The sequence below is a fragment of the Pseudopodoces humilis genome, chromosome 3 (genome assembly GCF_049639895.1).
Source record: "Pseudopodoces humilis isolate 2021_Gansu_Grassland_sample_001 chromosome 3, ASM4963989v1, whole genome shotgun sequence".
In the NCBI taxonomy this organism is placed as follows: Eukaryota; Metazoa; Chordata; class Aves; order Passeriformes; family Paridae; genus Pseudopodoces; species Pseudopodoces humilis.
In genome coordinates, this window is record NC_142202.1 from 82,471,855 (window position 1) to 82,488,252 (window position 16,398).

General features: G+C 37.7%; 1 protein-coding gene across 1 annotated transcript in view; it reads right to left on the reverse strand.

Moving 5' to 3' along the window:
- The window catches only part of MEI4 (meiotic double-stranded break formation protein 4), a 66,633-nt gene extending 53,144 nt beyond the window's left edge, over positions 1-13,489 (reverse strand). The window contains exons 1-2 of the mRNA XM_088052626.1: positions 13,198-13,489; positions 4,173-4,421 (exon numbers count right to left, since the gene is read on the reverse strand). Coding sequence (XP_087908752.1) covers positions 4,173-4,421; positions 13,198-13,489 — 541 coding nt within the window. The remainder of the gene's footprint in view (positions 1-4,172; positions 4,422-13,197) is intronic.
- Between the last annotated feature and the right edge of the window lie 2,909 nt (positions 13,490-16,398).

A 16,398-nucleotide genomic window follows, 5' to 3' on the forward strand; every position in this document is an offset into this window, starting at 1 on the left:
CAGAGTTTCTGCGTCTCCCTTTTGAGCAAGAAATTTCCAAGCCAGGACTTACAGGGAAGTGGAAAGGGAAGAGAAGGCTGAATTCTGTGGCCCAAAGCAAGGCTGCTGGTACACTGTAGCTATGTAATGTTTATAATCAGTTTTACTTCAGCTGTTGAACTGGCTGGTTCCAGTTCCATAAACTCCCAGTGAGAAGAAATGAGACTGCAGTGTTTTCATTTGTGCTAATCTACAAAGGAAGTTGTTCTCTTTTTTCCACACATACAACTAATTGCCTCAAGAAACACACCAAATTAATGAGTGAAGCAGGAGATAAAAATTCTTTTTTTTTTTTCTCTGTGTATTATTCCCAAAAAAAGATACAAGCTGCTTCTTTGACACAGGGAATAGAATTTAGGGGACAGTATCCTGAAAGGTGAAACACAGCCCCAGGATAAAAAAAACCAGGATACAGTTAAAAATCAGACATCCAGGTTAATCACACTGTGACTCAGAGGTCATCATTTCCCTAGACACACAGACACACTGTGGTAGGGTGGCTGGCACATGTGCTACTGTGGAGGCTAAAAACAGGAAGGAACTCCAGGACATGGCAGAAGTTCTATTGTAAATTATCTATAAAAGGCAGAGTAAACGAATTCTAAAAAGGTATGTGGTGAAAAGAATTTGTTTTTATTTTAATTAGAGGAGCAAGCAGTTCAGTAAATTCCTACCTGGTGCGTAAGAATGGAATAACTTGAACCAAGTTTGAAGGTGAAGCTAAGGAAGAGGGAACATTTGCGACAAGTTTTGCTAAGCATATACTCTGGATAATCGATTTGGAACCTTCAAGAGTATCAGCTGGAAGCAACCAAGGTAATAAACATCTATCCTCTAAACTGTCATTCCTAAAATACATGCTTGGCACAAAAAGGGTAGAATACTGCATTTATGCCTTCTTGGGCTGAAGTAACAGCTGCAGGCTTTTCAGAGCCCTTTAACACTTTTTTTCTGCCAAGAAACAATATGATCATTGATTTTATGAACTGGTAAGAGTGAAGGAATTTGTCTTAGAGGGCAGGTGCTCCAATCCATGAACCAATCAATTCATCAATGCTTTGTAAGACCCTTTGTCTTTTCTTGTTTCCCCAAAGAAGTGACAGCACAATGCTCAAATACTATAAATGCTTATTCTTAGAATAACATCAAGAAGTTTCTATCCTCCTTTCTGTGAAATTTTAATCTGGATCAAAGAAAGGCATGAAACTTTGATTTAATATGAAATTTGACTTTTTTTTCTACCCATGAGCATAGTTGTCAGGACAACACTGTCAAGGTGAAAAATAACAGAAAATTGCAAAAAGATTTGTTTCTCTTCCTCCTCATATGATTGACATATAGCCAAAAGCACCACCAAGGAATAGAGCCCGTGTATTCAGAAAGACAACTGAACAATAAGTCAAGTAAGGAACTTCCAGACACAGCACAGTCAGTGAATACTCACCACTGCACTTTCATAAAAGACACATTAATCTGTAAGAACTCATATCACCAAGCAGCTCACCTGCAGCAAAGCATGTTTCTCCCCCTAAGTTAGGAACCCACAACTGTTTTAGTGTCTCTGTGGACAAAGAACTATTCAGGTGGGACAAAGAAATTTAGGCACCATTTCTTTTAAAAATGAGTTTTCTTTTATTTATCCTTCACGTATTTGCACATCCATACTGTGCTCAACTGTATGTGGAGGGGGAAAACAGGTACCACAGCTTCAAAGAGCTCACAAATTTCTCACATTAGGGAAATAAAACTCTACGGGCAGTTTCTAATCATTCCTGAAGCTTCTGAAAGACCTACTACTATTACTACAAACAGCAGGTGGGAAAGGAAAGCTCTCACATTCGAGATGCAAAGCAGAAAAGATACAGCTGCAAAGTGAACCTTGGCGGAAGAACTCAAACTCTTCAGTTTTCAAGAGGCACCAGCAGGAATAAATGCAGTCTCATCCTTACTGCATGAGATTTTTCTGGTGGTGGATTTTGTGAAACCCAGATATTCCTGTATCTAAAGAGCTGTTACTGGAAACAGAAGAAAGCCATAGAAAGGCTGGGGGGTTGAAATATTTTTGAGAAGCCGTATTATTTAAAGCAGAAAACTAACTCTAGAAATGAGGCTGGAGAAATGAGTGGAGGAGGAAAAGGATCCAGGATTTCTGCAGATTACTTGCTGCTAAGAACAATCCTAGTTATCATCCTCAGCCCTAAAGAACATAACTCTGGTATAATATTAGGTGGTAAACCTGTAAATGATGGCTTGATGGATCTATAGCAGTTTCCAGTTTCACCTGAAAGGATGAAATACCACTTATTACCACTTTTTCTCCTAACTTAGATTCAATCTCCTTGTGCCTTTGTACCTCAGCAGTAGCCACCCTTTAGCTTCTGTTCTCCACGGGCTTGAAAAATCTCAAAACTGGCACAACACACACAAGAAGTATTGTTTTTTATCTTGGGGCAGAAGATGTCAGTGGTGTAGTGGCCCTTATTTCAGGTAGGCCCTGTTTCTACAACCATCTTCCCATACATGCCAACCACAGATGTTCTGCTATTGATATATATCATCACCTTGATACCCCAATGAGTGCATAGATCTCACCAATAGATATTCCATCAGGTACCATTAACAATCTTTCCTTATTCAAAAACATTTGTATCCAGTGGGACTGTAATCATGAATGCACACTCAGCAGAAACAGTGACATATATATATGTATAAGACATCTAAAATTAGAAAACATTTATCACATTTTAAGTCTGTGAGCAAACTTCAGTGTGACTAGGGTACTTAAAATTAACATCCCTTGCAAGAGGTGTTATCTGCCAGGGGCAGTTTCCTCTGCCTATCTCACAATTAAGATTTAGAGTTCAGAGAATCTTTCAAAAAATTAGAACACAGAAATTGCAAGTGAATTGATTTTCTTTGCTATGTTTTGCTAAATGGTAGTTTTTGCTGTGTTCTGCTTAATCCACAATTAGAATATCCTCTCCAGACATTACATGTTTATAAATTCCTCCTGATAATTTGCAGCCAGTTCTTCAAAACATAAGACACCTGTTGGAAACTGCATCTTAAAGGTTACTTTTAGTCTTAAATGTCATGTTTGCAATAGGTTGCAGAAAATAGACAACAACAAAGTAAGAACAGTCATTAAATCGCTTCTCTGTAGAGAAAAGTTCTATTATACAAATTAAATACATACACCATTAGAGCTTGTAGCTGAAGTCTAATGATCCCCCCATCAGTCAATGTTACAAGTTAGAAATCTTTAGGCAAGGCGATAAAGACATTACTGTTTCAGTACAGAAGCAGTGGGGTAAAGCCTCATCAAGTTTTCCACCAGGGAACCTTCTAAAAATCTCAAGTCATAATACAATTAGCTATACATCCCGATTTTAGAGATGCCCTCAACAGTGAACTTTCTCTCTCCTTCAGCCCAGAGTGTTTTGACCTCCATCTCCCAGGAAAGTATCTCCCCAGAGCCTGAAGAAATCCTCCACTGCTTATTTTCAAGCTCACACGGTGCCACTGATATCTTAAATCGAGCATGACTTACTACACATGCACAACTCAGAAAAACAGTGCTGTTTGAGACTTTTTTTTTCAGTCTTTAACTAAAAGCTTTCCTGAATCAATAATATCAGACTCACAATATTTTATCATATGCCATGAAAAACATTCACAGAAATAACAGATATACAGCCCTGTTACCTATATTAGGGATTATTGCTTCCAACACTTTAGGCTTAAATTCTGATTGTAAAATCTTTAGGGTGGTTAAAAAATATGAAATATGTCTTTAAGACATGTTCCAAATGTAAACACAAATTAGTTCTTACAAACTAGTATTTTCAAGGTTATATAGCGACATTGTGTATTGACAAGTTTTGCCTGCAATTTTTTTGTATAATACATATTGATTCTGATGGTTAAATATATAAATTCTTCATAAGCATCAATTTTCAAGCACAATCCCATTTCAAATGAATTAAGTGTCCCACTATCTCAGAACTTTGGGGAAAACAAAAAACAGTACACTGAACACTCTCACAGCTAAGTACAAGAAATGGTACAGGCAACACGAAAGCTGCTCGGCTCCTTGCTATTGCAACACAGCCAGAAATATTTGAGTAACTTACTATTTTCCAAGCAGAATCTTGGAGAGATCCTGTTCAAAAGAAGTTCCTGTTGTAATCTAAGAACTTCAGCTTCCAGCACTTCCACTTTCCGTTTCCATCCAAAATCTTGTTCGGATACAATTCTGGAAAGGTATTCTGTGTATTCTTTGGAACTCTTCCCTGGTGGTTTTGAGTGGATAATTGCAAAAGCCAATGCTAGTTTTGATATTTTCAAATACGAAATTTGATTTTCTCTTCTGCCTTTGATTTCTATTGCGTTAGAAAAACAGAAAACAAAAAGGTTACTTCACTATGACTCCATTAAGGAAATTATGCACAATATCTTCTTGTCTTTGAAAACTGTTCAATAGTGAGACCAATTCTTTAATTTCTAGTGCATTCCTAAATCACCAAGGAGAACAGAAACACAAGCATCTGTGCAAAAAAAGAACACACCATGAGCTGCGCTCAGCTATAAAAATAAAATCCAGTGTTTGAGAATAACCGTGGAAATGGTAAGCACTTCAAATAGGCTTATCCTAGCAAAATTTTAAAGGCAAATGTAATCTCCACTAAAACAAGGATGAAAGAAGTAAAAATATTAACCTCAAGAAACCCACCCTGACACTCCCTCCCCCCCGCAAAAGAATTCTAAACCTATGACAGAAAAATTAATTTGGGATTATTTATACTTAAATACAATACATATAATTTCTTGAAAGTTTACCATAAAGACCCAGTACTCAAAAGATAAAACTTTGAGGTTGTCTCTGGTTTTGTACACCTGGTATTGATGCCCTTGAAGTTTTAAGTCTACATTAAGCATCAAGCCTGCAGAAAGCTAAGCAGACAGCTTCAAAGTGATGCAAGTGCCTAGTAAGGTAAGAGAAGACAGTTTTATAAGCTTTGTTACAAACAGTGAGGATGGGGAAAAGGCATTATTAAGAGTCAGAGAAATAAAATATTTAAATAGATAATTGCATCATGTGCAACAGCACAGAGCCTAGGAGTAGAGACGGAAAATGGGAAATTAAAACAAACTAATATTAACCACTCTGTCAAATTAGAAAATATACTTTTTTTTTCCTAATTCCACACCATTTTCATTCAGTTGTTCAATGTATTCTTTTCCTGAAAAAACATCACTCCCAAAATGATAATTTAAGAAAAAAAAATCACTTCCTACACTTTCACCCTAACCTTGACATCTATGTTTTTCTCCCAATGCTGTTTTTTTCTTGTTATCTGTCAAAACTGTAGGTTAAGCACAATTAAGTTGTGTTGAGCAACTCTGAAAAAGTCACAGCACAGGTTTGAAAAAGTTATTTTAGGTCATCCTTTCATCAGATCATCTGCTATCACTAAGCTGATTTCTTCCTCTGGTTCTACTCAGCTCTGGATAGTAAGTCATAAATCATCATATATTCATTTATCCATCAGGGACACTTACAGAAAGCACTGCTTTTTAAGTATTTCTTTCACTTTTAAAATACTTCTGAAATGCACAAACAATCCCTGTGCACTCCTTGCACACTGTCCATTCAGACACAGCAGACAATTAACACTTTAAGTAGTACAGAGCACAAAGGACAAGTGTGCAAAAATTCTTTGGGATCTATTTACCTACAGCTATATTTTAGGCTACTCTTCTCTCTACTTGAAACACTCCATTCCTGTTGTGTGTCAAGACAAAATCATCTAAGCTAAGCAACCAGTGCATTCTTAAAGTTAATTAAATAGTAAACCTTTAGAAACTGAACTATACAGTATATATCCTTTACTTAAAGCAGTTATACACTAAATGGTACTTTTGCAAAATTGCTAATAAAGAAAATCTATTTCACACAACTTTTCAATTAATATCTAGAATTTCAGTGAGAAGCAGAAATTATTCTCTCAACCTCAAAGGATTATCACAACTGTGGGACAGCTAACTGGTGTAAGACTCTTGCTTGTCTAATACATCAAAGGAAATGTTTAAAAATACAAAAGCATGCAAGTAATGGAACTGCCTTCAAAGCTGTGAATAAAGTGAAATACATGGAACACACTGAAAGAAGATTAAACAGTAAGGTATCCAAAACATTGGGCTTTGAATCTGAAAGGTGCTTCCCAGATTATCTCATTAACAGAAATTTCACCCAGATATTACTCAAACAGTGCTTGTCAAGCACCATTTTTACCAAGTCCCTGTGCAGAGCAGAACGATAAATTAGGGCAAGCAGAAAAATGTCTTAAACCGCTTGTTTAACATTTTGGTACCTCCAGAGACTACTCTGCCAAAGCTTTCTGATTCATCTTCCTTTTAAGGATAAACACATATTTACTTTCTGCTTCATAACATGCTTTGTCAGTTATTAGTATTTTCCTTTAAATTATTTTCACAGAAGTTGCAAAATGACCAACATTCCAGTATGGGCCAGGGAGTGGTATTTATTCCAGCATTTTATGAATGCTCAGGTGCCTTTTATCATCAGAGTCACCACCAATGCCTTATTTATTGTATTCTGTTTCTCCTTACAGGGCATAGTATTACATAGAAAATACAAAGTTTGCTGTCTGACCACTGACATATTACCACTATGCTACTAGTGTGAAATGCTACTTTGGTAGCATTTTTTGACCACCCACCCATTACCAAAATAAAAGAGAGTCACTTTTACATTTTGTTTTGAAAGGGACTGGTATGTTTTAAGCATAACAAAAACCTTAGCGCACAAGGTAACAGTACAATGGAGACAAGTAAAAGGAACTTTCCACCACAACATTCCAAAATGCTATTTTCTGAAGTAGATGTATCCCTAGTGAGTCATATAAACCACATGAACCATTACCTAATTTTGCTTTGAGAATCTTAAATAGCATTCCACCTTAACACGTAAGACATACATTTAATTAATGAATTAATGCAATTTGGGGTTTGAGGGAGGCATTTTCCTCTTTATTATCTTATACAGACTCATTTCTATAGTAGGAATGAGTTTAGGGAATGAGTTTCTATAGTTTAGAATGAGTTTAGGGAGATATTCTGGTGGCAAAAACTCACTCATTTTCTGGAAAAATTACTTATAAAGATGCTGTTACAACAAAAAAAAAAAAACAACTCTACAGCAGGATAGATCACAAAACACAGCTGGTTCTTAGGAAAAAGACACAGTGCAGTTTTTGGAGAAGTCATTCTGTTGGAATCACAAAATCTCTTGTTATTAATTAATGACAAATAGCAATATTCCTGAATGCATTTCCAGAAAGAAGAGACTTCTTAACGATTCTATGGAGCATATTCAGATCTTTCACTTGTTTTATGTTAGTGACACTATCACCATCTCTCCTCATTTCTTCTCTGGTTAGGAAAAGATAAGTTTGTGTATTGAAAAGCAGAAGCTCTAAGAATTGATTGAGGTTTTTCACCATTCGCCTAAAGGGACAACTGCTCTCTCAGAAACTACTATGTAACTCTTCTAGAAAATAGCACACCGGATGATGCTATTAGAAATATGGGGATACTGGCCAACTGTGCATTAGCAAAAATTGCACAGCAATCTGTTGCTCTCGGGAAGTGCTGAACCACCAAATATATTCCACTGAAAGCATATTGGCAGCTACAGAGTTTTATCAATAATGTTTCTGCTCCTATCAGCACAGAAATTACACCACTGGTTGGCCAGAAAAAAGTTTTAGAAATAAACCAAAAACTTTCTTTGACTGAGACAAGTACCCAAACAAGAGTAGAAAACACTCACCAGTCTAATTCTAGCTGCTAATATATAAATGACATAAAGACAAAGAGAAAGGTTCAAGAATTATCCAAAGCTTCATTCCTGTCATTACTCAGTGTTAAGGAAGAGAACCAGTAATCCCTTGCAAACGGCTGGAAGCAGGGCCCAGCTCACCAACAACCATCTGGTTCCCTATGCAAACCCCCCAATCCACAAGCTAATAATGGAAGAGCTCTCACAGGACACAATTAAAAACACTGTTGAACAGGGCTAAGTCTACAGTTCTCCAACACAAGAACGACATCCCATGCTTCCAGCTCTCATGCAGGGAGAGGGTACTGAGAACCCACAGACCTGCTGAGATCCCAGCCGTAGAAGACTGCTGAGCAATTATTCACCGGCTGAAATAATTACAAAAGAAATTATCAACTGTCTCGTTCAGCTTTGTTTAACCTAATCAAGGGGAACTGAGATATGGTGCAAGATCCACTGAAGACCTTTGAAGTAAGTAGGAAACAGGATAACAGAAAGAACCAGGATAAATCTGATTCATAAGCACTACCCTAATTGACCAACCTGCCAGTCCTGTTTTGCAGCTGCATTTGATGCAGCAGCTCACATGAAGAGATTGAAATGTTAAGGGTAAATGACTCAAAGAATCGGCCATGTGCAGAAGGTGATTTTAAGAAGTCTTTAAGGGATGTTTATGGGTAAAGGAGGTCAATTCTATATAATTTACTCTTCTGAGTAGTACATACAGTTTTCTCACTGACCTTGGAAACAGGTAACTCAGAGAGAAACGGGGGGAAGATAGCTAAATTATGCTATGATTTAAAATTATAGGGTATCTCAAACCAAACCCAAGACCTAAACTCACTTGGAATAATTCAACACTTTGACTCATTAATGTCAAAGAATTATAGATCTTAGGTGTGATTTCCAAGTTTGGCCACAAAATTCATGGCTAATAATGGAGGAAAGTGCTGCAAATGTCATAGACAAAACCTTACGGATTATATCAGGACACTCATTTGTTATTCAGACCACTAACATACAAATTTCAAAAGTAATTTAAAAAATGAATAGCATAAGATACAAAAAAGACTGTAATTCATATAATTTCCAGGCCATTCCAGGGCTCAGTTTTCTTCGCATGTGAAATTTTTATTTAAAAATAAGATTTGTTGGGACAGAAACAAATTACCATCCACCACTACTACACAGCTAAGAATCTTCAGACAGCCCTAAATATAAGAAAAAATGCTTTTCCTTCTAAATTTAAGAGTATGGTCTGTCCTTAAAGGTACAACCATTCAAGAAAAAAACTGTTTTGTTGCCATGATTTTCACTTTAACTAGCCTGTCAATTACACAGTGCAAATAAGGTGAAAAAATTACCCACGTCTTTGTAACCTCATCTGCTTTATACAATAGAAACCAAGACATTGACTCATTATGAGGGAGCACAAAATGCTGCAATTGCTCTAACGGAACTGGGCTGAACTCAGACACTTACAGCCACAACATTAAACAACAATAAAATAAACTTGATTTAATTGGTATGCCTAGCACAATGTCATTTGTGTATATAATAAACAATGATAATGGGACAGCTACATAATCAAGATGAACTGAAGTATGCCTTGTGTTCCAATTAAGCAGCTTTTATTGTAAAAGTGTATATTAAACCAAGGCTACTCCACAGTGTTATCTTTAAACAACCTATGCTCATAATACACAAAGATATGTAATGTGGAGATAGTCAATGAGGGAAGAACTTGCTTTTCATACAACAAGCTTAACAATAACTCCAGCATATTTTTTTCAAATGGACTCAAAATGGTAAAACAATATTGAAAGTAATAAATATTTAAAATACTTTATGTCAAAAGCACAAGGAAACTTAAATGTGGCATGATTTATTTCTTCAAACTCTAACTTTTAAATAATTTTAATTCTAAAACCCAATCTTATAAATTCTCCAAATCCAAATAACAAGAATGAGTTGAAAAAAAAATTTTTAGAACTTACTAATATTCCCAAATTATAACCATTTCAGAGAATTTAAGAACATAAGCAAGCATAATCCTTCCGGATTTCTGTAACATTTTTGATGTAGATTTATCGCCTCTTAACGACAGAAACCTACAGTTTAGATGGCTACAACTGAGCTAGCTGTCTAGACTTCTTTTATGGGCAGAAACAGAGATTTCTAATGTTAAAAATAAGCCAAGTCATCTGTACATTTTGTGGTAAAGTCATGACCCAGAAACATTTGTTTCCCCCCATGGACTACAAAGAGTGTTAAGACAGCTACATCAGATGCATACACATGTACTGTGGACAGTCAACTGCTCTGAGATGAGCTGGCACACCACAGGCAGCTAAAGCTGAGACCTTCAAAGACCTATTTAAGGTACATAACTAACAAGAGAAATTCTGCAAGGCTGAGAGCACCACCCCTTAAAAGGCGTTTGTAATTTTAGATCTTTTTGCTATCTCTCAGGGGAAAAAAAAAAAAAAAGCCTTCGAGAAGAAAACCCGAAAGTCATGGAAAAAAGTTTATGATAATAACCTAGTGAACATATTACAGTGCACACAATAGCAGACAGGTTCAAATAAAAGACATGAGAAACATCAAATACATTCGGAATTATATAAGCATAAAAAATCAGTTTGGGTCCTCAAAGTTTCTTTGCCTCACTCTTCAACAAGATCATTTGAAAATAATAAATTAAGCCTGAGTTTTACAGTAGTTTAAAACTGTGTATATATATTCTCACTATTCTTCCTTTTGCACTCCTTTTTCTCCTCCAACAGGCCTTTTTTATGTGTCACTCACAACAGTATTTAGTGAATCTGGCACACAGTACCATTACTATGTTTCTCTTTACTATTCTGACTACTAAAGAAACTAATGTGTTTCCAGAATAGGGAATTTATTCTACAAAACCTGCTGCTCAGAAATTAAAGTATAACTCAGTGGTGTAAATTTATCTATTCTTATGTCAGCACAGATTTCTTCTGCTACCAAAACAGAACTGTGCTCACTTAATCAGCTGCGTGTAAATCCACTTGGTTTGGGAACTGAGGATATACTTTTCATTAGAGCTTCATGAGATGAAATTTATGAAACCATGAAATTCAGGCCCTCATTTTTTTACAACGTTTCATATATGCTAATAATAATTACATAAAGAATAAATTTACAACTGCCATTTGGGACTGTGGAAAACAATCCCAGCCTTTATACACCGTCAAGTTACAACAAGAAAGCAGCCCGTAACTCCACAGTTTTACCTATTGCCATGACTATAGTAGCTTTTGAATGCATAATTTCAAAGCAGAGTTAAAAATGTAATCATCAAGAGTTTGGAGGATTATACAAAGACTATTTTGCTTATCTCCTCTTCCCATGTTTAAAACATAGTGACTAAAATATCACCATAATTTCCTTTCCAGTTTCACACTTTCAGCCTTTACCTGAACAATTCCACTTCCACAGGTTTTTAAACCTACAAGATCAGTATCTTTCATTGATACTGATTCACTCAAGTAACTTTCCAGAATGCATCCACTGTATTTTAAAAACCTTAGTTTTGTGCTTCTTACTGAAATTTAATACAGGCCGAAAGAAAGATGAGATTGTTCAGAAGAAAGGAAATGTTTCTAATAGAGGAGAAGGAAAAGAGGGAATACTGCTAGGAATCCAGCATACAGCATGGAATAAAGAATGAATCCTTACATACACAATAGCTACTAACATAACTATACCCACATTTAAATATGCAGTGTCTAAATAATAATTTATGAAGCACTGGAGTGAACCACAGAAGAGACTTGCCAAGGATTCACAGTGAAGTCCATAGACAAGTGATTTTTTACACTTTAATGTGGCTCAACATCTAAACCACGATGATGATCAGAAGGCTGGAGGACCTCTCCTCTGAATGCAGGTTGAGAGAGTTGAGGTTGCTAAGCCTGGAGAAGAGAATGCTCCATTGTGCCTTTCAGCACCTGAAAGATATTACAAGAAAGCTGGAGAGGGACTTTTACAAGTGCAAGACAAGAGGGAATGACTTTAAACTGAAAGACGGCACATTTAGATTAGATATTAGGAAGGAATTCTTTACTGTGAGGGTGATGAGACATTGGAACAGTGCCTGGAGAAGCTGTGGATGCAAATCTTGGTTTTAGCTGGGACATTTTCTTTTTAGTAGCTGGTACAAAGCTGTGGATTTTGGATTTAGTATGAGAATGATGTTGATAACATGCAAATGTTTTGGCTAATGCTATATAGTGTTTACCCTAAGTCAAGGACTTTATGTCTCATGCTGTGCTACTGAGGAGCTGCACAGAAAGCTGGGAGGTGAGCAAGGCCAGGACAGGTGACCCAAACTGGCCAAAGGAATATTGGGATCTCTCTTCAGAAATGGGATGGACATTGGTGATCAGGAGCTGAGCAACTATCTTCATCACTTATTTCTCTTGGGTTCTGTTATTCTCCCTTCCTTTCCTAATGACAATTCCTCTTAATCATATTATAAGCATACTTAGTATAGCTTTTATAATATTTTATTTCAATTATTAAATTATACTTATCTCAACCAATTAGGTTTACCTGTTCTTTTTTTTTTCTTTTTTATGACTATCCCCGCTGGGGTCGGGGGACTGAACAAAAAGGCTGTGTGGTACTTCGTTGCTAGCCGGGGTTAAACTCCATTGCTGGAACTGTTCAAGACAAGGATGGATTGGATTTTGAGCAACCTGGTCTAGTGGAAGGTGTCCCTGCCCATAGCATAAGGGTGGGAATTAGATAATCTTTAAGGACCTAGAACTCCAGGTCATTCTGTAATGATACAGTATTAATCATTACTTTCTTCTGTCAGTCAATGAGAAAAATCCAAGTGACTAAGCCCTATGATTTCTGAATTCCTAAGGTCAGTCACCAGAAACTACCATTTCAATTCACTAACATTACAAATAATCAGGTAAAAATATTGATAACTTTGATAATTCTTTGATATTGTATTGTATCTATTTATTCACACAACTTTTTTTTTCTTTTTTTTACAGGAGCACTAACAACATTAATTGAATCCCAGGATCCATTCAACAAAACTTCACAACAGTAGTGTTTTTCCTTGTGACTTAGATGAAATGGACAGGAGAAAACTTCAGATTTATAACTTATAAAAAAGACAGATATGTAATAAATAGTTGATAGTCTTCATTATTAATAACCAAAGCAGTGCAGTTTTCATAAGAAGGCTCCCATTTCCTCCCAAATGAACTTAACCTTTCCTCAGGAACCCACTCTTTGATCACCTGGGGCTGCCCACGAAGGCCTCCCGCAGGGGAACGAGGCAGGCGTCCCAGGGGAACCAGGTGGTTGTTCCAGGGGAACGAGGAGCACCGTCCGAAGCAGCCCTGGGCATAGAGTCTGCACATGAGGGATGTCCCCAGAGGCCACTGACACCGCTGGGTGGGGGCATCTCCCGGGCCCGGTGCTCTCCTCTGGGAGCCCTCTCCCATCCTCCCTCACAGCCTCCCCGGCAGCCCCGACAGCCTCGCGCTCCGTCCCACCTGCAGCGGCGGCGGCCGCGCCGCGGGGCTCCATGGCCCGGGGCCGGAACGCGACCTCTCCGCCGCCGCCGCGGCCAGGCACAGCCCCGGCCCCGCGGCGCGGTGCTGGCAGCTGCTCGGTGCGGGCCCTTCGCTCCCGCTCGTGTTTATCTGGGCCGAACACGGCTCTGCCCTGCGGGAGTCGGCAGAGCCCGCCGAGTCGCGGGCCTCGCTTCCCGCTGCCGGGGCTGCAGTGAGAGGGAAGTGCGAAGGCCAGCTGACTTCACAAGCCGCCTCAGTCGGGAAGGTGCAGGAAGGGGGAAGCCATGGAACCCCGCAGGAGACATCTGAAGGCCCCTTGTGCTTCCGCCCGGGAAGGAAGGGAGCGGAGCTGTGGGCAGGCTTGTAGCGAACGTGGCCTGCCTGTCCCAGCCCTGGAGTCCGGCCACACGCTGGGCCTCCGGGGTCACCCGGAACCATCCCCTGTGCTTTCACACTTCTTAGTGCTATAAATCGCATGAAGGTCTCTCAGAGTGTTTTGCTGATTAACTTACGCTTCTTTAGACTTTTCTTACCTAAAATACAGCCCCATATTAGCGACTGCACAGAAAATTAACTGTATCCCAGCCAAAACCAGCACAGTATCTTAAGAGGAAATAGGATCATGAAACTAAAGAACAGCATTTCTATAACACTGGATTGAAAATAGAATCTGCCTTTTAGTGGAAACTCTGTGAGCCAAGCTCACCAGTTGAGAAATTATCCGTGAAAAACTGTTCTCTATACAAACTGTGCTGAGGAGGCTGGGCTAAGGCTTGTCCAGAAATGGAGTCTATAGAGGCCTAGAGTCATAGAATCATTTTGGGTGGAAAAGACCTTTAAGATCATGGATCCCAACCATTAACTCAGCACTTCTAAGTCCACCACTCAATCATGTCCCTCAGTGCCACATCTACACATCTTTTAAATACTTTCTGAGATGGTGGCTCCACCACTTCCAGGGCAGTCTGTTCTAATGCTTGACAGCCTGAAGAAATTTTTACTAATACTTGGTTGAGGAGGCTGAGGACAGAGGATGGAAGAGATAAGAAATTAATAATGAAGTCAGATGCATTAGGTGCAATTAGACTTATCACAATATATCAAGTTTTTAAGTAGAGGGGGGGTCAGTCTTTCTGAACACAGAAATATTCAGATGTAACAAAAAATACACACTTTTAAAACACTCATACCCATTTCTTGGATAATCTAAACAGCATAATTTTTATCATATTCTTTTCTTAAAAAAATTATTTTTTTATCAATATACATTGTGGAAAATTTCTGAGCTAATAAACATTTTCTTTTTTTTTTTTTTAATTTTGAAAGATTTACCTCCTGAATGACAGAAAACTGTTTACACATTGAAACTTTCATTTTAGACTTCAAATGATAAAAATAAAATACATGGAATAAGTTAGCATTTTCATTCTGACAGTACTACTTATTCCTCAGTGAAACTCAAGGAAAAAAATAACAAAACATTCTTCAGTTTTCTATGAAAGTGACATATCAGCAGGTATGCTATCATTTTCTGTGCATCTTTTGTGCATGTAAGTGATGCAGCTGCTTTGCAAACTGGACACTCATTATGTAGACTGGAACATCCATGCTTTCATATAATCTTCTAAGACTGAAATAAAAGATTCAGAGACATCAATCTGCAAACCTGTCACCGGTATACAGAGACCAGAACCTAAAAAGTAGAGTTAGGCAGGGGAAATATTATTACTGTTCTAAAAAAGGAAGTGGCTTTGCTTTTTCTGAGAGTACCTGTTCTCCTTCCAATTGTAGGCGTATTGGGAGGCACCTAAAAATCTTGAGGCCGTCTACCATTAGGCTGCCTGGAGGGATGTTTTTCACGTTATTGCTTTGTACTTAAACTATATAAATTAAAGAAGAGGAGCATAAATTCAATTTTAGATTCACAGTTCCCTTTTTTTAATATATTTTTTTTTAATATGGAGCTAGTAGTAGTTAGAAGGAATGTTTCTTCAAATTGTAAAGTTACTGTGCGCAACTTTCAGAATACCAACCAAAGTACAACTTACTACAGTTTTTAGGTTTGCTTTTGAAATAAGTTGAAGCATCCCAGTATTTTCAAGGTGGAAAAAAGCTGCACCCCCACCATTAACAGAGCATCTCTAACAACTTATTTTTCATCTGAAAGCAGCAAAATCTGGGCACAATCAGCTGCAGAATCACTGAGATGTATGTTCCTGTTCTATTGAACACTTTTCAAAAATAATGTGTAGAACTTACATTAACTTTATTCCGTGAGTGTTCCCAGTGTTTACATAGAATCATAGAATCATTAAGGCTGGAAAAGACCTTCAAGATCATCAAGTCCAATCTTTGACTGATCAGCACACTCTTATTTAGACCATGGCACTGAGTGCCACATCCAGTTATTTCTGGAACACCTCCAGGGACAGTGACTCCCTCACCTCTCTAGGCAGCTCATTCCAATGCTTGACCACCATTTCAGTGAAGAGTTTCTTTGTGATGTCCAAGCAGCATAATCTAACATTACTTTTTCATAAAGGAACAATGAGTATATGCACATGTATTGGTGTATGGTGCAAAATTCATGTTATATCCAATGAATATAAAATAAGCTATCAAAACCTGGGGGGATTAGCACTGCATGGAATCTCAAGTGAAACAACAGTGAAATGAAGCTTCAGTTTGAATTAAGCAGTTTGCAGTTTGTGAAGGAAGCTGATTCTACTAGTTGCGCATAAATTCTTTTGATCTTTTTATGAATATGTCTTTTGATCTCAAGAACAGTCAAAGGATATCTTTGAGGCAAAAGGTCATACAAAATAATTATCTGTTTTTGTTATTAATTAAACATAAAAACAGTGAGGTGTTTAATCACATAAGAGGTCATGAGTTCTTAGTATTTGACCTGAATGCTGAATG